The 25,313-nt window shown below is 39.6% G+C and overlaps 1 protein-coding gene across 4 annotated transcripts in view; it reads left to right on the top strand.

Annotated features, from left to right (window-relative positions):
- Window positions 1-25,313, top strand: part of ZNF483 (zinc finger protein 483) — a 66,945-nt gene that overhangs the window by 5,906 nt on the left and 35,726 nt on the right. The window contains exons 4-6 of one of the 4 annotated variants that reach the window (XM_005581079.5): window positions 2,742-2,868; window positions 3,263-3,355; window positions 24,152-24,451. In XM_005581079.5, the coding sequence (XP_005581136.1) occupies window positions 2,742-2,868; window positions 3,263-3,355; window positions 24,152-24,171 (240 nt within the window). In that variant the 3' untranslated portion in view covers window positions 24,172-24,451. Of the gene's footprint in view, window positions 1-2,741; window positions 2,869-3,262; window positions 3,356-7,142; window positions 7,360-10,636; window positions 14,048-24,151; window positions 24,452-25,313 lie in introns of those variants that run through there. The other 3 variants (XM_005581076.5, XM_045373624.3, XM_045373625.2) reach the window with 3 other exon arrangements.

Here is a 25,313-nt window from a genome sequence, read left to right as displayed (position 1 = left end):
ACTGGGCTCCTACTGAGTGATATTAAGATACAAAATCAAAGGCTAGGCACGGTGCTTACACCTGTAATCCCAGTCAGTACTTTGGGAGGCTGAGGCAGGAAGATCACTTGAGCCCAAGAGTTCAGGGTTGCAGTGAGCTGTGATGACGCCACTGCTGCCTTCCATCCTGGGCAACAGAGCAAGACCCTCTCTCTAACAAAATAAAATGAAATAAATATAGTCTCCCTTTCAAGGAACTGACACCTCATTTTCCGCATGCAGTTTTGTTTCAGTTCACAGAATGCCATGAGTCTGATTCTAATGAGACAAAAAAATTTACTAAAATTCAGCAGTTACCGCTGTTAAAATTAGTCAGGTGGAAGTAGTAGTTCATTTCCTTCTTTTTCTTTTTTTTTTTTTTAATTGAGACAGAGTTTCACTCTGTTGCCCAGGCTGGAGTGCAGTAGCGGGATCTTGGCTCACTGCAACCTCTGCCGCCCAGGTTCAAGTGATTCTCCTGCGTCAGCCTCCCGGGTAGCTGGGACTACAGGCACGTGCCACCATTCCCAGCTAATTTTTGTATTTTTAGTAGAGACAGGGTTTCACTATGTTAGCCAGCCCGGTCTCGAACTCCTGACCTCATGATCCACCCACTTCAGCCTCCCAAAGTGCTGGGATTACAGGTGTGAGCCACCGCACCTGGCCTGCCTGCCTTCTTTTTTTTTTTTTTTTTAGGAGGTGGGGTCTTGCTTTATCATCCAGGCTGGAGTGGAGTGCAGTGGTGCAAGCATAGCTCACTGCAACCTTGAAGTCCTGGGCTCAAGCTATCCTCCCTCCTCAGCCTCTTGAGTAGCTGGGACAACAGGCGCACATCACTCTGCCCAGCTCATTTTAAAATATTTTTTGTAGAGTTGGGGTCTTGCTGTGTTGCCCAGGCTGGTCTTGAACTCCTGACTTCAAGCAGTCCTCTCCCTTGGCCTCCCACAGCATTGTGATTACAGACATGAGCCCCTGTGCCCAGGCAGAGGTACATGTCCTTAAATCTTAACATGATAAAGAACATCTTTGACTGGGTACAGTGGCTCGTGCCTGTAATCACATCACTTTGGGAGGCCAAGGTGGGAGGATTGCTTGAGCTTGGGAGTTCGAGACCAGCCTGGGCAACACAGCGAGACCCTCGTCTATATAAAAAATTTTAGAAATTAGCTGGGCACAATAACATACCTGTGGTCTCAGCTACCCGGGATCTGAGGTGGCAGGGAAAGACAGTCTTTCACTTGAACCTGGGAGGTTGAGGCTGCAGTGAGCTATGATTGCGCCACCATACTCCAGCCTGGGTAGCAAAGTGAGACCCTGTCTCACAAAAAGAAAACAACATGAGGAATTTATTCTGGATGATACAGGTGAGCCCTAAATGCCATCCCAAGTGTCCTTGCTAGAGAGGCAGGAGGAGATTGAAAACACAAAGAGAAGGTGATGTGAAGAGTTAGGCAGAGTTTGGGGTGATAGGGCTGCAAGACAGGGAACGGTGGCAGCCACCAGAAGCAGGAAGAGGCAAGGAACAGATTATCTCCCAGAGCCTCTGAAGGGAGCACAGCCCTGCCAACACCTAGATCTCAGACTTCGGGCCTCCAGAACTGTGAGAGAACAAATTCCTATTTTGAGTCACCAAGGTTATGGTAATTTGTTACAGCTCCCAGAGGAAGGTAATACACGTACCAATAGCCATTTTGCTCTACTGCCTCTCAAAAAGCATGCAGAGAATGCTATAGAAAGTGTATTTGAAAAATTAGCCGGATGTGGTGGTGCATGCCTGCAATCCCAGCTGCTTGAGAGGCTGAGGCATGAGAATCACTTGAACCCGGGAGGCGGAGGTTGCAATGAGCCGAGATCATGCCATTGCACTCCAGCCTGGGCAACAGAGCAAGACTTCGTCTCAAAAAAAAAGAAGGAAAGAGTATTTTAGTGAGTCAGTATTCTTGTTTGTAATTGTGGAGTAATTGCAAGTGTGAGTATGTTGTTGAACATAGATTCTCCGAATATGATAGAAGATAATTGCTGCTTATAATTGGAAGTTAAAATTTGGAATGCAGTTGCAGATATTATGCAATTATTACCTGTAGTAAACTTACATTAATTCTGCAAATTTAGGGTTCAGGAATGTAAATCATGCCCTTCATTTAATATTTTAGTCCTAGAAATCGATGTGTTAGGGTGAACTTGATCAATGTTATATATTCCAGAGAATTCTTGTACAGTATTGAACACTAGAGACTGAATGGAAGAGGCAGGGATTGTGTAGTACCTTTGTTCTGAATCACTTATAAAAGTCAGAGAATGAATAGCCGCTCCGTAGCTTACTTTGGAATTCTTAAAAACTTGCATGCTATCAAAACCATTCTTTATATCCTATCCAGGCTGGGCACAGTGGCTCAGGCCTACAATCCCAGTGCTCTGGGAGGTAGAGGACAGAGGATTACTTGAGCCCAAGAGTTCGAGACCAGCCTGGGCAGCATAGTGAGACAATGCCTCTACAAAAAATTTAAAAATAAGCCAGGCATGGTGGCACAGGCCTGCAGTCCCCACTACTATTGGGAGGATCACTTGAGCCCAGGAGGTTGAGCCTGCAGTGAACCATGAAGCACCACTGCACTCTAACATGGGTGACAGAGAAATAATAGCCTGTCTCAAAAACAAAACAAAACAAAACTTAGGTTCTATTTGGGAATAGTCCAATACAAAAGAGCTGTTTGGTGTTCTAGGAATCTATAACATTGAAGGATGTAGCTGTGAACTTTTCAAGAGGAGAGTGGAAGAAGCTGGAGCCTTTTCAAAAGGAGCTATATAAGGAAGTGCTACTGGAAAACTTCAGGAACCTAGAATTTCTGGGTAAAGACACCTTTTCTTCATTACCTAGTGCTTAGCCTTGGGTCTCTTTTTGTCCCCTTTTATTGAAAGGTAAGTGCTATGTGAAGTACTTTGTTTTGGCTGGGGACCCAGGGACTGATAGGACTGATCCAAAAAACCAGTTCTGAAAATGTGCTTTTCTGCAGTGTATCTTCTAGAAAAGGTCTTTGCTTCATTGAATTGGAAATGTGAAGCATCATTTTGATTTCATCAGTGGAATACCTTTTCCCATTTTTGTCACAAGTTCCAGTATTTATGTCTGTGTATTTTGGTAGCATTTTTTATCTTCCCTGGAGAACCAGAGGCTATATATGAGTGCTGGGATATCTTTATTCTATGCAAAACAGCAATTTTCTGTTCTTTTCTCTATGAGCAGACTTTCCAGTTTCAAAATTAGAGTTGATTTCCCAGCTGAAGTGGGTTGAATTGCCATGGCTGCTGGAAGAAGTCTCAAAAGGCTCCCGACCAGGTGAGTTGGTGAAAAATGCACAACGAAATGAAAACAGTTGTTTAGCAAGTCTGTTGAGAAGACTCTTTGAAATGTTGGGCTGCCTAGATACTAAAATATGAAGATGATTAGAATAGAGCCCTTGCCTTCCTGAAATGTTCATTTTAATGGGGGAGACTTGGTTTGGGTCCTCTGAATAGATGCCAGGACATGATTAGCCATGTAAGATGTTTACTGGAGAAAGATTCAGTGAAGGAAAATGAGGAGGGAACTAGAAGAAGCCGGGAGAGCTATCAGAGCATAATGCTGGTCTAACCTGTGAATGAGAACAGGAAGTAGGGCAGATTGGGTAGGAAAAGTCTTAGACTAAAGTGTCGTTCTATCTTTTTTTATTTTTATTTTTATTTTTTGAGTCAGAGTCTTGCACTGTCTCCCGAGCTAGAGTGCTATAGCACTATCTCAACTCACTGCAACCTCCGCCTCCCGGGTTCAAGTGATTCTCCTGCCTCAGCCTCCCGAGTAGCTGGGATTACAGGCGCCCACCAACAAGCCCGGCTAATTTTTTGTATTTTTATTAGAGATGGGATTTCACCATGTTGGCCAGGCTGGTCTCGAACTCCTGACCTCTTGATCCGCCTGCCTCGGCCTCCCAAAGTGCTGAGATTACAGGCATGAGCCACCGTGCCCGGCTGAAGTGCAGTTCCAAAAAAGTTTAGGCAAGGCCAAACAGGAGTCCTTACCATAGTTACCTATCAGAGGAGTCCTGTGTCTCAAAGAAATGGGCCTCTGTAAGTATCCCTGTACTCCATCATTGACCGGGAGCCGCTTGTGGGAACTGGTGTGGATGCAGTGTTGAATTCATAGAGCAGCAGTAGAGGTTGTCAGGTAATATCTCCACAGGAGGAGTTGTGAGCGGTGCATATTTATGGACACTAGAGGACATATCGAAACAAGAGTGTTAACACTGTGATGCATACTATATCAAGCACGTGTATAAGGAGCTGTGGGAATATGTAGGAGCAAGGTTTTAATTCGCATTTGAGTTGAATCTTGAAGAATAAGTAGGAATTCACCCAGTGGACAGCATGTATAATAATTCAATTTTTGCTAAAGGGAATAACACATGCCTGAATACATAGAATATATGGATTTTTAATATCTGGAAAAGATTCATGTTAGCACTGGTTATCTTTGAAGAATTAGGTTTTGTTTTGTTTTGTTTTCTTGAGATGGAGTCTTGCTCTGTTGTCAGGCTGGAGTGCAGTGGCACAGTCTCGGCTCCCTGCAACCTCCACCTCCCACGTTCAAGTGATTCTTTTGCCTCAGCCTGCCAAGTAGCTGGGACTACAGGCGCGTGCCACCACGCCCAGCTAATTTTTTTGTATTTTTAGTAGAGGCGGGGTTTTACCATGTTGGCCAGGATGGTCTTGATCTCCTGACCTCGTAATCCAACTACCTCAGCTTCCCAGAGTGCTGGGATTACAGGTGTGAGCCACTGTGCCTGACCAGGATTAGGTTTCTTTATACTTACCTGTATCTTACAATTTAGATACATTATTATTATTATTATTATTTTTTGAGACAGAGTTACCCAGGCTGGAGTGCAGTGGTGCAATCTTGACTCACTGCAACCTCTGCCTTCTGAGTTCAAGCAATTCTCCTGCCTTAGCCTCCCAAGTAGCTAGGACTATAGGCACGTGCCACCACGCCCAGCTAATTTTTTTTGTATTTTTTTTAGTAGAGATGGCATTTCCGCATGGAAAGGAGGTGGATCACTCCTGATCTCAAGTAATCCAACCGCCTTGGCCTCCCTAAGTACTAGGATTACAGGCGGGAGCCACCACGCCTGGCCACGATTTATATACATTAAATTTACGTTAAAAAAAATAAAAATAGGCCGAGCGCAGTGGCTCCTGCCTGTAATCCCAGCACTTTGGGAGGCCAAGGCGGGCGGATCACGAGGTCAGGAGATCAAGACCATCCTGGCTAACATGGTAAAACCCCGTCTCTACTAAAAATACAAAAAAAAAAAAAAAAATTAGCTGGGCATGGTGGCAGGTGCCTGTAATCCCAGCTACTTGGGAGGCTGAGGCAGGAGAATCGCTTGAACCTGGGAAGCAGAGCTTGCACTGAGCCAAGATCGCGCCACAGCACTCCAGCCTGGGCGACAGAGCGAGACCCCGTCTCAAAAAAAACAAAATGAAAATAAAAATAAGTTATTATATGTATCGATACCTTGGTTTATCTTAAAGAAAGAAGCAATAATCCATCTTGCTGTATTCCATCTTCTCAAACATTTATTGTAGTCAACTTATTGGCTGCTTCCAGTATACAATTGACCCTTGAACAACATAAGGATTAGGGGCACTGACCCCCTCCGCCCGTACAGTTGAAAATCCATGCATAACCGTTAACTCTCCAAAAACTTAACTACTAATAGCCTACTGTTGACCTGAAGCCTTATTGATAAACAGAATTACATATGTTTGTTATATACTATATTCTAGTAAGCCAGAGAAAAATGCTATTAAGGCAAAAAGATAAAATACATTTACAGCACTGTACTGTGTGTACAGATCACTAAGTTTATGTTGTCTATCTGAAATGGCAGACAATTATAGCTGCAGACCTCAGTCTATGGTGCATATCAAGCAGTTCAGCTTTTTCTTGAATTATCGTGACTATTCTGTGCTTGTTGGCAGCACTTCCAGTGCTACTAGCAGCACTTTGTATGGGTCCCATGATGTTATTCAAGTTTTACAGTATTGCACTAAAGACAATGAAAAATAGGAGAGAACTGCAAGAGATCCATTTTTACTGTGACCGGCAATTTCCTGGAGACGTGAACTGCTTACATGGAGATGATTAGCATGATATGGATTTTTTTTTTTTTTTTTTTTTTTGGAGACAGAGTCTCACTCTGTCACCCAGGCTGGAGTGCAGTGGTGTGATGTCAGCTCACTGCAGCCTCCACCTCTTGGGTTCCAGCGATTCTCCTGCCTCAGCCTACCAAGTAGCTGTGATTACAGGTATGCACCACCACACCCAGCTAAGTTTTGTATATTTGGTAGAGACGGAGTTTAACCACGTTGGTCTCAAGCTCCTGACCTCAAGTGATCTGCCTGCCTTGGCTTCCCAAAGTGTTGGAATTACAGGCGTGAGCCACTGCACCTGGCCTACCTGGCATTTTAAGTGGATACTTAGGGCAGACGTTTGAGCTCATTGCAATACCAACAAGAGATGCCTATGAAATTATTACAGTGTATAGTATGTACTATAGTTCGTTTTATGCAGTTGTTGTTATTATTATTATTTTGAGACAGGGTCTTGCTCCGTCATCCAGGCTAGGGTGCAGTGGCATGATCACAGCTCACTATAGCCTCTACCTCCTGGGCTCAAGCAATCCTCTCACCTCAGCTTCTTGAGTAGCTGGTACTATAGGCACATGCCACCATATTCAGCTAACGTTTGTATTTTCTGTAGAGACAGAGTTTTGTCATGTTGCTCAGGCTGGTCTCCAACTCCTGAGCTGAAACAAACTGCCTACCTTGGCCTCCCAAAGTGGTGGGGATTATGGGGGTGAGCTACTGTGCCTGGCCCAGTTATTATTTGATACTGTATCTTTACATTTGCTTACATTTCTCTAGACTGTGAATGACACCAAGTATGGCTTGTAAGTGTGTGTGTACGTTTTGATAAATTTTAACTTTATAATTTGTGTACATTTTATAGCAATAAATGACAAAATAGATTAGTATCTATATATCTTAAAAGTTCATGACTTTTTTTTTTTTTTTGACATGTCTAGGCTACACAGTTTGTCTGCAAGTTTTTTCCAATTGTCACAGATCTCCAAAAATTTTTCTAACGTGTTTATTGAAAAAAATCCACAGGCTGGGCATGGTGACTCCCACCTGTAATCTCAACACTTTGGGAGGCCAAAACGGGAAGACCACTTGAAGCCAGGAGTTTGAGACCAGCCTGGGCAGCATAATGAGACCCTGTTTCTACAAAAAATTTAAAAACCAGCCAGGCACAGTGGTGTGCGCCGAGGTAGGAGGATTGCTTGAGCCCAGGAGTTAGAGGTTGCAGTGAGCTACAATCATGCCACTGTACTCCAGCCTGGATGACAGATCAAGACCCCATCTCTTAGAAAAACAAAAATCCACCTGTAAATGGACACTTGCAGTTCAAATTTATGTTGTTCAAGGGTCAACTGTGATTACATATATAAAGGACAATAGTTGTTTTATCACATTTAAGTAGCATTTTGGAGGGGAATTTAAAAAATGGATTCTAAAAGTGTTATGAGTAGTTCTAGCAGCACTGGTGTGAATATATGTTCCTTCCCCAATTATCTTACATCAAACAAAAAAGCCTCATGTTGATATACAGCTTGTTTTAAAAGTTATTTACGACACATTAGAGAAGAAAGTTTTTGACAGATACAGCAGTCAATGGCCATAATTTATTTAAAAAACAAAAAACAAAAAAACCTCAGCCAGGTGTCGTGGCTCACCTATAATCCCAGCACTTTGGGAGGCCAAGGCAGGTGGATCACCTGAGGTCAGGAGTTCGAGACCAGCTTGGCCAACATGGTAAAATCCCGTCTTTACTAAAAAATGCAAAAATTAGCCAGATGTGGTGGTGGGCAGCTGTAGTCTCAGCTACTCAGGAGGCTGAGACAGGAGAATTGCTTGAAACCGGGAGGTGGAGGTTGCAGTGAGCAGAGATTGCTGGGGTGACAGAGTAAGACTCCATTTCAAAAAAAAAAAACTCATTCAAATCAATAAGGAACACTAAGTCTGTTAGGAAAATGGACTAACTTGAATGGATCACCAACAAAATTTAAAATTTAAATAGCTCGTGAACATGAAAAAATTGTTCAAACTCACTGGTTAGCAATACAGTGCACATTTAAAGCAATAATACTATTTATTATGAATTAAATTTGCAAAGATTTAAAGAATATTTGACCAGAGATAGTACTCAGGGGCTTCTGCTCCTCATGTGTCATGTAAAGCAGTATAACCTAGTTTCCACCCTTTGGTTTAGTAATTCTGCCTTCATGACTCTGTTTTTCAGGAAGTATTATTTGATAAAGGTTCAATAAGAGAATGAGACTGGGTATGGTGGCTCATGCCTGTAATCCCAGCACTTTGGGAGGCCAAGGCGGGTGGATCACCTGAGGTCAGGAATTCAAGACCAGCCTGACCAACGTGGAGAAACCCCATCTCTACTAAAAATACAAAATTAGCTGGGCGTGGTGGTACATGCCTGTAATCCTAGCTACTCGGGAGGCTGAGGCAGGAGAATGGCTTGAACCTGGGAGGCGGAGATTGCAGTGAGCCAAGATTGCACATTGCATCCAGCCTGGGCAACAAGAACAAAACTCCATCTCAAAAAAAAAAAAGAGAGAATGAACAATTATATCTATATGATGATTATCATGTCACTGATTAAAATTATCTTTATGAAGAATTAACAAGTTGGGTGCAGTGGCTCATACCTGTAATCCCAGCACTTTGGGAGGCCATAGTGGGAGAATCACTTGAGGCCAGCTATTCAAGACCAGCCTGATCAGCACAGGGAGACCCCATCTCTACAGATAATTTTTAAAAATTAGCCAGATGTGGTGACACCTGCTTGTGGTTCTACCTACTTGGAAGGCTGAGATGGGAGGATTGCTTGAGCTGGGGAGGTTGAGACTGCAGTGAGCAGTGATCATGCCACTGCACTCCAGCCTAGGCAACAGAGTAAGACCCTGTCTCTAAAAATAAAAAAAAAAAATTTTTTTAAAGAAAAATTAGCAGTAAAATGGGAAATAATCATAAATGAAAAGAGTAACAATACAAAGTGAAAAGAGTAACAATACAAATTACACAGTTTTTCTGTTTTAAACTATATAGAAACATCAAAGGAAATATACAGAATTGTGTATTAACCATTAGTTAACTTCTAGGTAATACGATTTTGAGTAACTTTGTATTTTATAATTATCTGTTGAAAAAATAGTTTCATAAAAGTGACAATGTGACCTCATGGCAAAAAGCCAGGATGTAGTTAATTAGTGAATTCAAAAATTCTGAGAATAGCATAATCAGTGAGAGTATGGTATTGGAGAGAGCTCTGGAGATTGTTGCAATTGAACCCTAAGCCCTGTCGAATTTATGTTTGTGAGAGTGAGGGTGCTGTGAGAATGCATTCTAGGTAGTAGGAAGTATGCAGGTCAGAAGAATAGTACTGGAACTGCAACAGTGTAGGAGAGGCTTAAAATGGATGCCTGATTAGTGTATATGTAAGGCTGATAGGGCCAACTTGTAATCTTTGAAAGTCTATATTGGTGGTGCTGCATATCTATGATGTGTTTACTCTTTTCAACAAAGTAGTGTTATTTTTCTGCTTTGCGGAGAGGTGATATGATATAGGGATCAAGAGCGTGGGCTTTGGTTTCAGATTAAGTTAAAAATCTAGCTCTATCACGTATTATACATGTGACCTTGGGCAGACTACTTAATACTCTTATGTTCCCAGTTGTCAACATCCATAAAACCGGGATGGTAATAAAAGCTACTCCGTAGGGTTGTTGTGAAGATTAAGTGCAGTATATTGTACTTATTTTTATTACATCGTGCTTGGTGCGGGACCTGGCATTTGGTAAATATTCGACAAATGTTTGTGGTATCATTGCTGGAAAGAGAAAAATTACGATATAGGGAGAATAGGTTTGAACCTTTTTTTTTTTTTTTTTTTTGAGATGGAGCCTTGCTCTGTTGCCTAGGCTGGAGTACCGTGCCACAATCTTGGCTCCCTGCAACTTCCACCTCCTGGGTTCAAGCGATTCTCTTACCTCAGCCTCCCGAGTAGCTGGGACCACAGGCTCATGCCATCACACCTGGCTAATTTTTTGTATTTTTAGTAGAGGTGGGGTTTCACCATGTTAGTCAGGATGGTCTTGATCTCCTGACCTTATTATCTGCCTGCCTCGGCCTCCCAAAGTGCTGAGATTACAGGCGTGAGCCACCACGCCCGTCCTGAACTTCTTATAAAAATTCAAAATGAGGGCAAAAACTTGTATCTAACTGTAAAGCACAAACTTTTCATCTTTCTCAATATTTTTCTTAACCCATATGTTTACATTGTTTTCCTATATTGTCTTTTCCTTGTCTATTTTATAAAGCTCTTTTTGAGAACCATCGAAACTGTATTCCTTGTAGTTACTAATGTATTCTTATTTCAGACCCAAATACAACAGCTTCCTTTCTTGCAAACAGGAAATACTCTATTTCTTATTTCTTTTAGATGAATCGGCTTTAGATAAAATAATAGAAAGATGCCTCAGGGATGATGATTATGGCTTGATGGAAGAATTCCAGCAATACTGTGGCAGCTCAGAGGATGATCACGGTAATCAGGGAAATTCAAAAGGAACAGTCACACAAAACAAAACTCGTGGGAGTGGCAGTAGGGGTGAGGAATTTGACCCAGGTAAAAGCCCCTTTGGACATAATTTCAAAGAAACTTCAGACTTAATTAAACATCTGAAAGTCTACTTGAGGAAGAAATCTCGGAGGTATAATGAAAGCAAGAAACCCTTCAGTTTTCATTCAGACCTCGTTCTGAACCGCAAGGAGAAAACCACTGGAGAAAAGTCACGGAAATCTAATGACGGTGGGAAAGTCTTAAGTCATTCTTCAGCTCTTACTGAACATCAGAAACGTCAGAAGATTCATTTGGGGGATAGGTCCCAAAAATGCAGTAAGTGTGGGATAATCTTTATTAGAAGATCAACTCTTTCTAGGAGAAAAATCCCTATGTGTGAGAAATGTCGGAAAGATTCATGTCAAGAAGCAGCCTTAAATAAAGATGAGGGAAATGAGACTGGAGAAAAAACTCATAAATGTAGTAAGTGTGGAAAAGCCTTTGGCTATAGCGCCTCACTCACCAAACATCGGAGAATTCACACTGGAGAAAAACCCTATATGTGTAATGAATGTGGAAAAGCTTTTAGTGATAGTTCGTCGCTCACGCCACATCATAGAACTCACAGTGGAGAGAAACCCTTCAAATGTGATGATTGTGGGAAAGGTTTCACCCTAAGTGCTCACCTCATTAAACATCAGAGAATTCATACTGGAGAAAAACCTTATAAATGTAAAGACTGTGGGAGACCCTTCAGTGACAGTTCATCTCTTATTCAACATCAGCGAATTCATACCGGAGAAAAACCCTATACATGTAACAATTGTGGAAAATCCTTCAGTCATAGCTCATCCCTTTCCAAACATCAGAGAATTCATACTGGAGAGAAACCCTATAAATGTGGCGAATGTGGAAAAGCCTTTAGACAGAATTCATGCCTTACCCGGCATCAGAGAATTCACACTGGAGAAAAACCATATTTGTGTAATGATTGTGGAATGACTTTTAGCCATTTTACATCTGTGATCTATCATCAAAGACTTCATTCAGGAGAAAAACCCTACAAATGTAACCAATGTGAGAAAGCCTTCCCAACTCATTCACTGCTTAGTCGTCATCAGAGAATTCATACTGGTGTAAAACCTTATAAATGTAAAGAATGTGGGAAGTCCTTCAGTCAGAGTTCATCTCTTAATGAGCACCACCGAATTCATACAGGAGAGAAACCCTATGAATGTAACTATTGTGGTGCAACCTTTAGTCGAAGTTCAATCCTTGTAGAACACCTGAAAATTCACACCGGAAGGAGAGAATATGAATGTAACGAATGTGAGAAGACATTTAAAAGTAATTCAGGCCTCATTAGACATCGGGGATTTCATGCCGCAGAGTAATCCTGGAACTACATTAAGATGGGGGGAATTGAATTCAAATTGTCAGTTACTGAAACCCTGGGATATAAACTTACAATATTGATCAGTAGCTGCAACTTTCATAAATTGGCAGGAAAAATATTCTTTTGCCCATCCCTCTTCTTTTCAAGGATGGCAACAGCTGGTAAACAGTAATTAGTTGGTAAAGTCACTGGAAAGGGAAGAATGCAAAATGATTCTGAGGCCAAACGAATTGGAAAAACTCTTTTCTTCAGGGGATTTCCCTCTGATTTCTTCCACTACCATGTAGTGTGATGGAAAGAGAACTTGACTGCAGTCAGATAACTCGGATTCTGTCCCAGTTTGCCAACTAACTTGCTGTATACACCTTGGACAAGTCATTTGACCTTTCAGAATTTTATTTTCTTCACCAGCAGAATGAAGGGATGGGACTAATGATTTTTGTCTTTTTTGGTTTTTTAGTTTTTGGTTTTTTTGATATTCCTGATAATCTCTGAAGCTGTGGACATAAGTTTTTTTTTTATTATTTGTCATTACTTTCAAGTTTCTCTAGTGAAAAATACCACTATTCAGGATGCTGGACTTCTTTTTTTTTTTTTTTTTTTTCCGCTTTTCTTTTTTGGGATGGTGTCTCACTATGTTGCCCATGCTGGTCTTGAACTCCTGGGCTCAAGTGATCCTTCCATCTCAGTTTCCTGAGTAGCTGACATTACGGGTACACTCCACCAAGCCTGGTTCCCAGGATGCTGGACTTCTAGCTTAGTGAGAATGCAGTATAGTTGTTGAAAACTTTGTACAGGAATCCCTGAAATGCTGTAACTAGGAATGGGCCAGTGAAACTCAAACAGCTTTTCCTTGAGGGAGTATTTTAATTGGCCAAGGGAGCTCTTTTTCTTTTGGCATTGGCCAAGGGGACTGAGAAGCCAGAAAGCTTGCATGGGAGCCATCTCAGCCGTGAGAGTAACAGTCCTAGGAAAATAGATGGGGGCTGAGGCGAAGGAAGTGTGCTGAAAACAGCTGTTCTGGATGGATTTTGGTTTGCAAAAATTCTACTTTAAAACAATGTTGCCTGTAGCAAGTACATTTTTTTGCAACTGGAGTGTAAGCATTCTGTATGGCAACAGTTAAAAGCTGTTCTAACAATTTGTCTACTTGGGGTGTGCGTGTGTGTGTGTGTGTGTACATTGTTGCCGCTGTCTAAAATTAGGGCATTTCATACTAAAAACAATGCTTGTCTTAAAAAATTATAAGGGCTAACAACACTGGGCTTATATTTCTGTAAAGCACTCAGCTGGTCCTGGGTAGCAGCTGCCACCTTTTGATGGGGAATCTACTTTCTGACTTAGCTAGTTCTCTCATGTATGTAACCTGACTTTCCCACTGTAGGAATGTTCTGTTATAATCCCTACCATTTTGAGAATAGACACCCTAAAATCTAAAGAGACCCCATTGATAGCAAGTAAAGTTCAGGGAATGAATGTAGAATTGATACAGAAAAAATTTTCAGTTAAGTTTTCTTTCGTGACATTAGACCTCAGAGGAATGGAATATACGGGTATTGGTGGATTATTCCTTATAAATTTCATTGGTGGAGTCTGAATAATAATTTCCAACTGAAAAAGGAACTTAAGGCCCTGAATGAGTGAGGTTTTGGCTTCAGGTCATAGGGTTCTGGAGAAACCCCATGGACAATGGTCTAGAAATAAGTTCCTAAAGTTGAAATTGTAGGCAGCTCCTATAGAAAGAGAGCTAAACAAGAAAATTCTTGGTTTATGGAAGTAAAGCGATCCTTAATGCTGATCTTAGACTCAGGAACATTTACTGTGACTAATGTATGTAGGTGTGAAATGCTACCTCTGGGAGAAGGTTTTTTTTGCCTCCCCAACCCCAAGCCTGCAGTTTAAATATTGCCGTGTGATAAATTGGTCTGCATAGTTATTGCTCAGCAGACCAACCAATCACATGCTAGCCACGAAAGGAATGTTTATAATGAGACTCATTCATGATGGTTTTAAGTTTTTTTCTGAAAAGACAAAAAACTTGGTTTAAGTTTTGTTTTCTGAAAAATATAATTTATAGAAAGAGTTGAAGAAACATGCAAAAGACTTCAGAAAAGACTTGTTCCAGGATGATTACTCTTAGACTCCCTAATATTCATAACAATGTTTTATCCCAGTATCCATTGGGAATCTAGAGTATAAACATTTTTTTCAGTGAATTTACTGAGGTACAAATTACATATCATTAAAACCATATCAAGTGTACAATTCAGTGAATTTTAGTAAATTTGCTGAGTTGTGTAACCATTACCATAATCCATTTTTTAGAACATCATCCCAGTAAGATCCCTTATTCCAGTTTACAGTTAATCTCCCTTCCAACTTCTAATCCCAGGCACCCACTACTCAGTCTACTTTGTGTCTCTAGAGTTGTCTTTTTCTGTACATTTTATGTTATATGTGATCTTTCCATATTTTTTTATTAATGTGTTTTAAGTTCATCCATATTGTAAGATACTAGTACTTTATTCCTTTTTATCATAAATAATATTAGATTATGTGGATCCTTTGTACATTCACTAGTTGAAGAACATTTGAGGTTTTTCCAGTTTTTGCCTGTTAGGAATAATGCTGCTTTGAACATTGGTATGCAAGTGTTTTGAACATTAGCGTGCAAGCCTTTGTGTGGACATGTTTTCATTTTTCTTAGGCAGATGCCTGAGGGGAGTTGCTATGTCATATGGTAAATTTTTGTTTAACTTTGTTAGGAAACTGCCAAATTGTTTTCCCAAGTGACCGCATTACTTTACATTCTGACTAGTAACGTGTGAGGGTTCCCATTTCTCTACAATCTTGCCAGTCATTGTCTGTTTTTTAAAAATTATACCCATTCTAGTGTTTGAAATATTCCTTTGTGGTTTTAACTCTGATTTTCCAGATGACGAATAATGTCAAAGCATCTTTTATGTGCTCTTCAGCCATTCATGTATCTTAGTGAAGTGTTTTATTGCCAGATTTTTTGTCCATTTAAAAATGGAGTTGCTGATATTGTGTTGTAATCCTTTTTATTCTGGATATAAGTCCTTTATCCAATATGAACTTTCTAAATACCATGTACTAGCTACAGAGGGCTGCCTCAAACTCTGTTGGATAATAATTTATCAAAGTCTTGATTTCAGTAGCTAAGTCTGTATAATTTCCTGCGGGACATTCACTCTGGCCCATCACCCAAATATTTAAATTCACTTTTGGATTAAGTCACATTATCAAAAGGCTTTAAATATCTTTTGATTCCTTATAGGATTGCTTTTATTAAGAGCACTGTGACACATTTTACTTTAAAATGAAGTCCTTGCTTTAAATAATGTTTCCTCTTAATGAGCTTGTATAAATTTTTTTCATATCACAAGACAAGGCAAGGTTTTTGTCGATAAATTAACTTTATTTATTTTAGAATTACTTTTTAATGTAGTAAAATATACATAGCATAAAATTAACCATTTAAACACTTTTTGGTTATACAACTCAGTAGCATTTAGATAGGTTCACATTTTTTGCAGTCATCACCACTGTCCATCTCCAGAACTTTTTCATCATCCCAAACTGAAACTCTGTACTCCTTAAACAATAATGCCCCATTTTCTCCTTCTCAGGCTCCTGGTAACCACTGTTCTACTTCCTATCTATACAAATTTGTTCTAATTACTTGGCATGAAAGGAATCATACAATATTTGCCCTTTTGTGTGTGGCTTATTCCACTTAGCATTATGTTTTCAAGGTTCTGCTGTGTCGTAACACGTATCAGAATTTAATTCCTTTTTAAGGCTGAATAATATTCCATTTAATTCCTTTTTAAGAGTGAATAATATTTCATTGTACTTGTATACCACATTTTGTTTATCCTTTTATCTGCCAGTGGACATTTAAGTTGTTTCCACCGTTTTGGCTATCAAGAATAACATTGCTATAATCAGTGGTGCTTTCTGTTCTTTTAAGTATACACCTAGAAATGGAGTTGCTTTATCTTATGATGATTCTATGTTTAACTTCCTGAGGAAATGAAACTACACTATTCTAAATTCCCACCAGCTATGTGCAAGGGTTTTTTCAATATTCCTGCCCTTGCTAACACTTATTTTCTATTTCTTTTTTATAACAAACATCCTAATGGGTTTGAAGTGGTATCTTATTCTGGTTTTGTTTTGCATTTCCCTAGTGATTAGTGATGTTGACTGTCTTTTTATGTGCTTATTGACCATTTGTATCTCTTTGGAGAAATGTTGATTGAAGTTCTTTGCCCATTTTTTAATTGGTTTTGTTGCCATTGTTGTTTAGGTGTAGAAGTTCTTTGTATATCCAGAATATATAAAGAACTTTTCAGGTAAATGATTTGCAAATACTTTCTTCCATTCTGTGTGAGTTGCCTTTTCATTGTATTCTTAATGCCCTTTGAAAAAAGGTTTTAATTTTGGTGAAGTTCGATTTTTCTATTTTTTCTTTCGTTCCCCGTGCTTTTGTTGTCATGCCTGAGAAACCATTGCCAAATCCAATGTCATGAAGCTTTTCTCCTGTTCTAGGAGTTTTGTAGTTTCAGGTCTTATGTTTAAGTCTTTTAACCATTTTGATTTTTATGTATGGTGAAGGGCCCATCTTCATTCTTTTGCATGCGAATATCCAGTTTTCCCAGCCCCATCTGTTGAAGAGACTATCCTTTCCGTATCATGCATTCTTTGCACTCTCGTCAAAGATCATTTGACCATATACATGCATGTTTATTTCTGACTGTCTACTCTGTTCCTTTGGTCTGTATGTTTGTCTTTATGCCAGTACCACGCTATTTTGATTACTCCAGTAATGTTTTGTAATCAGGATTACACTGTTTTCCTGTAGTATGTTTTTGAAATGAGGAAGTGTGAGGCCTCCAGCTTTGTTCTTTCCCAGATTGTTTTGGCTATTCAGGGGTCCTTAAGATTTCAAATGAATTTTAGGATGGTTGGTTGGTTTCTGTGGAAAACGGCATGGAGATTGGGCTTGCATTGAATTTGTAGATCTGTTGGGTAATGTGGACATATTAATATGAAACGTTACAGTCTGTAAACCCAAGGTGTCTTTCCATGTATTTGTGCCATCTTTAATTTTTTCAGCAATGTGTTATAGTTGTCATTGTACAAGACTTTTGCCTCCTTGGTCAAGTTTATTCTTGAGTATTTTATTGTTTTTGATGCTGTTGTAAATGGGTCTTTGTTAGTAAAGCATAACTGAGTTTTGAGTGTTGATTTTGTATCTTGCAACTTTGCTGAATTTGTTTATTAGTCATAACAGTTTCTTGTGAAATTTTTGGGATTTTTAAATATAAGATTATGGCATCTGCAAATAGATAATTTTTCCTTCTTCCCAGTTTGAATGGCTTTAACTTGCCAATTGCTCTGGCTAGGACTTCCATTACTGTGTTGAATAGAAGCAGCACTAGCAGGCATCTGTGCCTTTTCCTGAGATGCTTTCAATTTTGTATCATTCCATATGACGTTAGCTGTGGTTTTTTCATATTTGACCTTTATTATGATAAGGTAATTTCCTTTTATTGATAAATTCTTGTTTGAAGGACAGTTTTGCTGGATATAGAATTCTCAGTTGACAGTTTTGTTTTGTTTTGTTTTTTCTTTCTGCGCTGAGTATAACGACACCACAGCCTTCTAGCTTCCAAGGTTTCTGATGAGCAATCAGCAGTCTCACTGAGGATCCCTTTTATGTGATGATTTGCTTATCTCTTGCCACTTTTGAGATTCTCCTTTTCTCTTTGGATTTCAACAGCTTGATTATAACTTGTCTTGGTGTCTCTGGGGGGTGAGGGTAGGAGTCAGTTGCAGTGCTTGCTGCCATAGTTCAGAACCTGCACCACAAAGACCTTTCCAGTTCTGTAGAGTGGTTTATTGCTTTATTAGTGCAATAGAGAGTCACTGGAGGTTCTCTGTGTGTGTGAGTATATGAATAAATATTTAATTTTGTTTTGCTCTTGTTTTCACCTCAGAATAGTTTTATCAGATGTGGAATTTCTTGATCATTGGGGAGAAATATCTTGCGATTCTGAAAAGCACACCGTCAAAATGCTTTTCATAAAATGTAGCACGTATTAGGGTTTCTCCCTGGTGTGGAAATGTTAGTGCCTATAGAGGTCTGAACTGAGAAAACTTCTCTTGAGCCAGAACACACGTGAGGTTCCTCTGCTGAATGAATCCTTTGGTGCTCAGTAAGTTGCGACTTCCAAGCAAAGTGTTTTTCACCCTGAGAAATTGGTGAGATACCTCTCTTGGAGTCTTTTTTATGAAGTCTGATGTAGAGAGGTTCTTCCAGGTTGGAGTTCTTAGGTCTCTCTCCCTTTTAGATTATCAGAGCAGGTCTGATCATCTACAAGCTTTGCTAAACCTACCTGTAGCTTTTCTGGGGGGGTGGTGGCGGTGGTGGTGGTGGTGGCCGCAGTGTTCTGCATTGATTTTCTAAATGTTTGTGGTTCTTTTGTAAAGTGGACCCTTGCCTTCTAAGTTAATGGTGAATGATACATATTCCCTTCATTTTTCTGCTTTGAAGCTTCAGTCTTCTTCATTTTCTCTTCTGATCTGTCAACACAGTCAGAACTTTCACTTAGCTCTTTGAGCATCTTTAAGGCAGTTGGTTTAAAGTCTGTCTAGCAAGTCAATGTTTGGTCTTCCTCGTGTCCATTTTTTGTTGGTTTATTTTGTGCCTTTGAATGGTCCATACTTTCTTGTTTCTTTGTATGCATTGTGATTGTTTTTGTTGACAGCTAGACATTTGAATCTTATAATGTGGCAGCTCTGGAAATCAGATTATTCCTTTTCCCCCAGGGTTTATTTTTTTTATTTGTGTGTGTGTGTGTATTGTGTGTTTTTTGTTTTCATTTTTGTTTTATTGTCATAGACTGTCTCTGCTAGGGATCAGCCTGTGTTGAATGCCTGAAGTTTTCTCAGTTCTTTTCAGAGCCTGTGTTTTCCCCTGGGCAGGGGCAATGGCTTTCTAAATTCTCCTAGATACACAGTTTTTTGAATGTCCAGAAAAACAGGTGTCATCCCTTTTTTCTCCTGGAAGCCACTTTAGCCAGTTGGGGGTTGGGAGAATGGTAGCTTGCTTCTGTGTCTGCTCTTCCTCTGTGATCAGAAGTAGATATCTGCAATCAGAACCCTGATATTTGGAGGAAGTGGCTTTTATTGTCCACCCCGGCGGCAGCAAGCTGAACCAGAAATGTGGGATTGTGTCTCCACAGCTGCCTTCCATGGAGTGGATGGGGGATGGGTAGCTGCTACTTCACTGAAGGGTGAAATCCACCAATGTTAACTGCAATTTACCAGTCAGGATTTCCGGTAGAAGCTACAAGTGTTCAGATGGACTCAATGTGCTCCCAAAATAATCACTTTAGGAACTTTATGCCGATGTAATTGTTACCTAGGTGGAGAGGTGGATTCCTGGGCCACTCTCTCCATGTTTTTGATTTTTCCTACTTTCTTGAAGATTTCTTCAACTTTATCTTCCAGCTCTACTATTAAATGTTGTGAATGTTTTATCTCTGCTGTCATATTTTTATTTCCAAGTGCATTATGTGATTCTCTGTTCCTTTTTTCTAATTGGTTTTGTTTCATAGGTGAAGTATTTTTTCTCTGAGCATGTTAATTATAGTGTGTTTCTGTGTTATTCTGCTCCCTGCATTATCGCTGTTTCCTTTGAGTTGTTTTTACCTGTTTTCTGTCTCTCACATTGGAGGCTTTCCTGAAGCCTCCGGTGATCTTTGACTATTTATATTTAAGAGCAGGGCTCTACAAGCTGATTGGAAGGTGTTTTAGGTACTTCAACACCATCCAGCAGTAATATAATGGGAGCCACATACGTAATTTCAAATTTTGTAGTAGCCACTTTTAGAAAATAAAACAGGTAAAATTAAAAATGTATTTTACTTCACCCAGTATATCCATAATATTATTTCATCATGTAATCAATGTAAAAAATTATTGAGACATATTATTTTTTGCACTTTTTGAAATCTGGTATGTAATATGTCACAGCACGTCTTAAACTACACACAAAATTTTCATTTGTAATACTTAACTCACATTTAGATTTATAAAACAGAGTTGATAAGTAGATTCACATAGTTCTTCTAAACATATTTTGTTGTTCTAAATATGCTTAATTCCAATAACTGAATCAAGTATCCAATTTTTTTTTTTTTTTCCGAGATGGAGTCTCACTTTGTCGCCCAGGCTGGGGTGCAGTGGCGCGATCTCGGCTCACTGCAACCTCTGCCTCCTGGGTTCCAGCGATTCTCCTGCCTCAGCCTCCCCAGTAGCTGAGATTACAGGTGCATGCTGCCACGCCTGGCTAAGTTTTTTTATTTTAGTAGAGATGAAGTTTCACCATGTTGCCCAGGCTGTTTTCCAACTCCTAAGCTCAGGCAGTCTGCCTGTCTCGGCCTCCCAAAGTGCCGGGATTACAGGTCTGAGCCACTGCACACAGCCCCAATTTTTTTTTTATATTTGCATCCACATTAATAAAACATCTTTTATTAGAAAAATTCATTTAATATCTAGGCAAATGTATATCACTTTCAAAACTGTTTTTAAGTAAATTCAGTATCAATTCAGTTTATTAGCATCAAATTTGATGAGGCATTGTATAAATGGAAACAAAACAGTTTATCAGTACAACATACCGTTCTTCAGATTTTGCTTATTGCAGCCATTTATTTTACATTTAAAATTTTCTGCATATTGACTCATTTGAAAAATATGTGAGTTATTCTGTTTTATTTGTATTATGAAATGTTTCTATTGTAAATAAATTCTTTTACCTGTCTAGCCAGGTCACAAGTTTTTCCAGTTTTAGGAGCTTCAAATTTAGCTTGTTCATATGCAGCGTGATATTAGGGAGAAAATGTGAATCACCGTGCATTTTGTCTTTGATTATGAATATTTGGTAAGCATTTCTTTTGTTTCAAGGAAACCTTGAATTGGATTTTCTAGTACAGGAAATCCTTATAAAATTCTTTTGTAAGTCATCCAAGTAATATTGGTAAGTAAATGAGATCATTGGTTACTTTTTTTTTTCCCCAGAAGTTTCATAAACTGTCAACATTCTATAGCTTTTGTGCGTATGTACTGAAGAATTATAACACCTGTATCCATGACTCGTTTCTTGGAGTCTGCTTCAGAAAACTGAACACAAATATTTTCAATGTGTATCATGCAATAGAATAAAGCAATGAGGGAAAACTTACCCTCTTGCTTTAAAATTCCAACACGGATGGTCTTTTGACTTAACATAGCTGGAGTCCCATCCTCGTGATGGAAACTAACTTTTCTGTCTCTAACTGAAATTCTTTGACAGATGGAAGATTGTCAAAAATATCTGCCATGAGTTTGAGCCTTTAGGCAATGAATTCACATTTCATTGCCTTTACATGAATCGACATTGTGAATTTGGAGGTTCTTTGAGACAGAATATGCCCAGAGTTTTCTTTGGGCAGGGTCTTATATCAAACAGTTCATCTACGGCTAAAGAAAAATACTTGAAATTTTTCAAATTTTGAATTAATTGGTCTTTATTAAAAATATATTCTATAAGCAAAAATATATTTTGTTCATGTATATCCAAGAGCAAAATTGTTTAATGGTTTCATTGAGATTTTCAATTTTTGTGAATGTCTTTTAAGGTCTTTCCCTCATAATTTTCTAAATACGATAAAGTGATAATTTGTTCATCTCTCCATCTAAGGTTCTTCTTTGTATATGCATGTGTAAGAAGCTATTTTATAGCTTGCCAGGTTTACAAACTCAGATCCTTTTAAAAGCTGTTTAAATTGTTTCATTAGAAATTTAACTCAGTTCATATGACTAATTTTGTGTATTCTTTTTTGACCTAAACTCACCAAATGGTTGCTAAAAATTACATATCTTAAATATTGTCTTAAGTATTATCTACTATATATCTTTAACACTTCTGAATACAACAGACAGCTTTTCCATTTTGCTCTGCTGCAGTAAATTGCAATTGCCATTCATCATTAAATGTGCACTATACTGTCTTCTAGTCGTCTTGACTATGCCAGTTGTAGTACCATCTTCTGTATCTGCACTGAATTCTGCCTCAGTAATATGCCTTTGTTTAAAATTTAAATATTTTTTCATATTTTTTAACCTAGAAAATAATTATAATGAAAATGTTAAGTATCTCATTTTAGGATTTCGATTTACATAGGTATCACTGTAACTTGTGCTGTTTGCATAGGTATACTCTATCTTGTGCTATCTGCATAAAATATCCAAGTAAACACATTGTGATATTACATGCGTGCATAGAAAAAAAAAATCATCTAACTCAATCTATTAATACTGTCTAGATTGGTGACGTGTTTACGTGTAACACTAGTGATAATGCACGTTCCTGTACAAGCATTATAGTACAACAGTGTCCTATGCGATGCAGTGGTTAAAGTGAATTGTAGTTCTATCAAAATAAAGATACATTTAGTGGAAACGTATTTGACTCTGCTTCTGTTTTTAAAATTGTGAAATGTGGCACTGTGTGCATTTCCATTTCTCACTAGCCTCAAGTGACTACCGTATTGAGTTGCAGTAAGCAGTCCTAGCCTCAGATAACCCAACAAATCGGAGTAGCTTAACTGAATGAAAGTTTATTCCCCAGGGGTCTTTCCAGTGTTTTGTTGCTTTCCCATAGTTTGTAGCCATGGTGGGTGGAGCACATGATTTCCAATGTCCCAGAGGCAGGGAAAGGAAAAACTGGAGCATTGTGCAGTGTTTTTAAGCACTAGCCTAGAAACAGCTGAGAACCATGGGTTTCAAACTAGGTGCCAAGGTTTCCCATGCCACTGTAGAGATCTCACACGGGCTTCCCAAGATATTTTAAAATATTGAGATTATCACAACTACAACTATTGACATCACAAACTACTACTATTAGGTTATTTGGAACTAACTACTGAGCAAATGGAATTGGTAGTTAATGGGTTTGTTTGTTTGTTTGCCTGGGAGCATTGTGGAAAGATGGCCCTGGTACTACAGACGCTGTAACTAAGAAAGTTTGTGAACCTCTGTCTTAGAAGTCACTTCTACTCTTCTGTTGCCCAGAGATCAATCATATAACCCTAACCTAACTTAAAGACAGGCTTGAAATACAGCTTTTCCCTCGTTGTGGTGAGCACATAGATTATTTCTACCACAGTCTTTCCTTTTGGTCACCAATCTCTTCCCACACATAATGCATACAGTATCCCCCTTATCCATGGGGGATATGGTCCAAGACCCCGAGTGGATGTCTGCAACCTCAGATAGTACCAAACCCTGTATGTAGTATGTTTTGTCAGTCTGATAACTGAGAAGGCTACTAAGTAACTAACAGGCAGGTAGTGTAGATGACATGGATATGCTGGACAAAGGGATAATTTGTACCCTAGGAGGCATGGAGCAGGATGGCAAGAGGTTTCATCGAGCTACTCAGAATACACAATGTAAAACTTATGAATTGTTTATTTCTGGAATTTTCTATTTAATATTTTGGGGCCAAGATTGATTGAGGGTAACTGAAACCACGGAAAGTGAAACTTTGAATAAGGGGAGACCACTGTATTTTACCCAAGGGAGACAATCTGAAGTCTAATCTGCTCAGGGTTTACAACTAACGTCCAGAGTCTTTGAGTTAGAAACTTTGAGTGTCACGTACTTTTTGCCTTTGGGACCCTAAATGTCAGTGTCTGTTAATTTTTCTTTGAGAAGTGTAATTTCTCCAGAGGCTGCTCTATAATTTCCCCAGAGAAGGATGTCCCAGTCAGCATGGGGGATATAAGCCTGGCTACCATTACTGGAGAGCAGGCAGAGGCACACTGCATGGTGGGATAGGAGCTGGAGTTCATCCCCTTTTATTCAAACTTCCACTTAGTATCCTGTTTTTAGTCTTCTATCTTATTTCTATCCTCCTCCAGGCCCAGGGTACCCAAGTTAATAGCCTATCAAGTTCTATTTGGTAAAAGATAATGCCTCTCATTTCCTGTGGCAATTGTGATGAATTGATAATCACCTGGCAAAATAAGGTAAGAGTGGCAACTTGAGCTCAAACTGTTCTATGCACATTTTCAAACTCTTTTTAGCCTCTGATTTCCTCCCTACTTCCAGAAAACCTGATGCCTCTACCTCCTAAATCTTTCCAGATTCCATTAGTACCCCATCAGAAGGCAGTTGTGCTATATTCTACTGTGCTCTGTTAATAAAATTTTTCCTCTAAACAATATGTGTATTCTGTTCTCACACTGCTATAAAGAACTACCTGAGACTGGGTAATTTATGAAGAAAAGAGGCTTAATTGACTCACAGTTCTGCAGGCTATACAGGAAGCATGGCTGGGAGGCCTCAGGAAATTTATGGCAGAAGGGCAAAGGGGAAGCAAGCACATCTTCACGTGGCAGCAAGGGAGTGCAAAAAGGGGGAAGTACTACACACTTTTAAACAGCCAGATCTCATGAGAACTCACTAGCATGAGAACAACAGGAGGGAAATCTGCCACCATGATCCCATCACCTCCCACCAGGTCCCTCTCCTAACATTGTGGATTATAGTTCAACAGCAGATTTGGGTGGGAACACAGAGCCAAACTATATCATTCCACCCCGGCCCCTCCCAAATCTCATGTACTTTCTCACATTTCAAAGCCAATCATGCCTTCCCAACAGTCCCTTAAAGTCTTAACTCATTCTAGCATTAACTCAAAAGTCCAAGTCCAAAGTCTCTTCTGATACAAGGCAAGTCCCTTCTGCTTCTGCCTATGAGCCTGTAAAATCACAAGTCAAAAGCAAGTTCGTTACTTCCAAGATAGAACAGGGGTACAGACATTAGGTAGATGCTCCCATTCCAAGGGGGAGAGATTGACCAAGACAAGGGGGCTACAGGCCCCATGCAAGTCCAAAACCCAGCGGGGCAGTCATTAAATCTTAATAATGTTTGACTCCATGTCTCACATCCAGGGCATGCTGATGCAAGGGGTGGGCTTCCAAGGTCTTGGGCACCTCCACCCCTGTTACTCTGCAGGGTACAGCTCCCATGGCTGCTCTCAAGGGCTGTTGTTGAGTGCCTGTGACTTTTCCATGTGCA

This window comes from Macaca fascicularis, chromosome 15 (assembly GCF_037993035.2).
Source record: "Macaca fascicularis isolate 582-1 chromosome 15, T2T-MFA8v1.1".
Taxonomy (NCBI): Eukaryota; Metazoa; Chordata; class Mammalia; order Primates; family Cercopithecidae; genus Macaca; species Macaca fascicularis.
The sequence above is the reverse complement of the archived record's forward strand: the minus strand, read 5'-3'. Positions and strand labels throughout refer to the sequence as shown.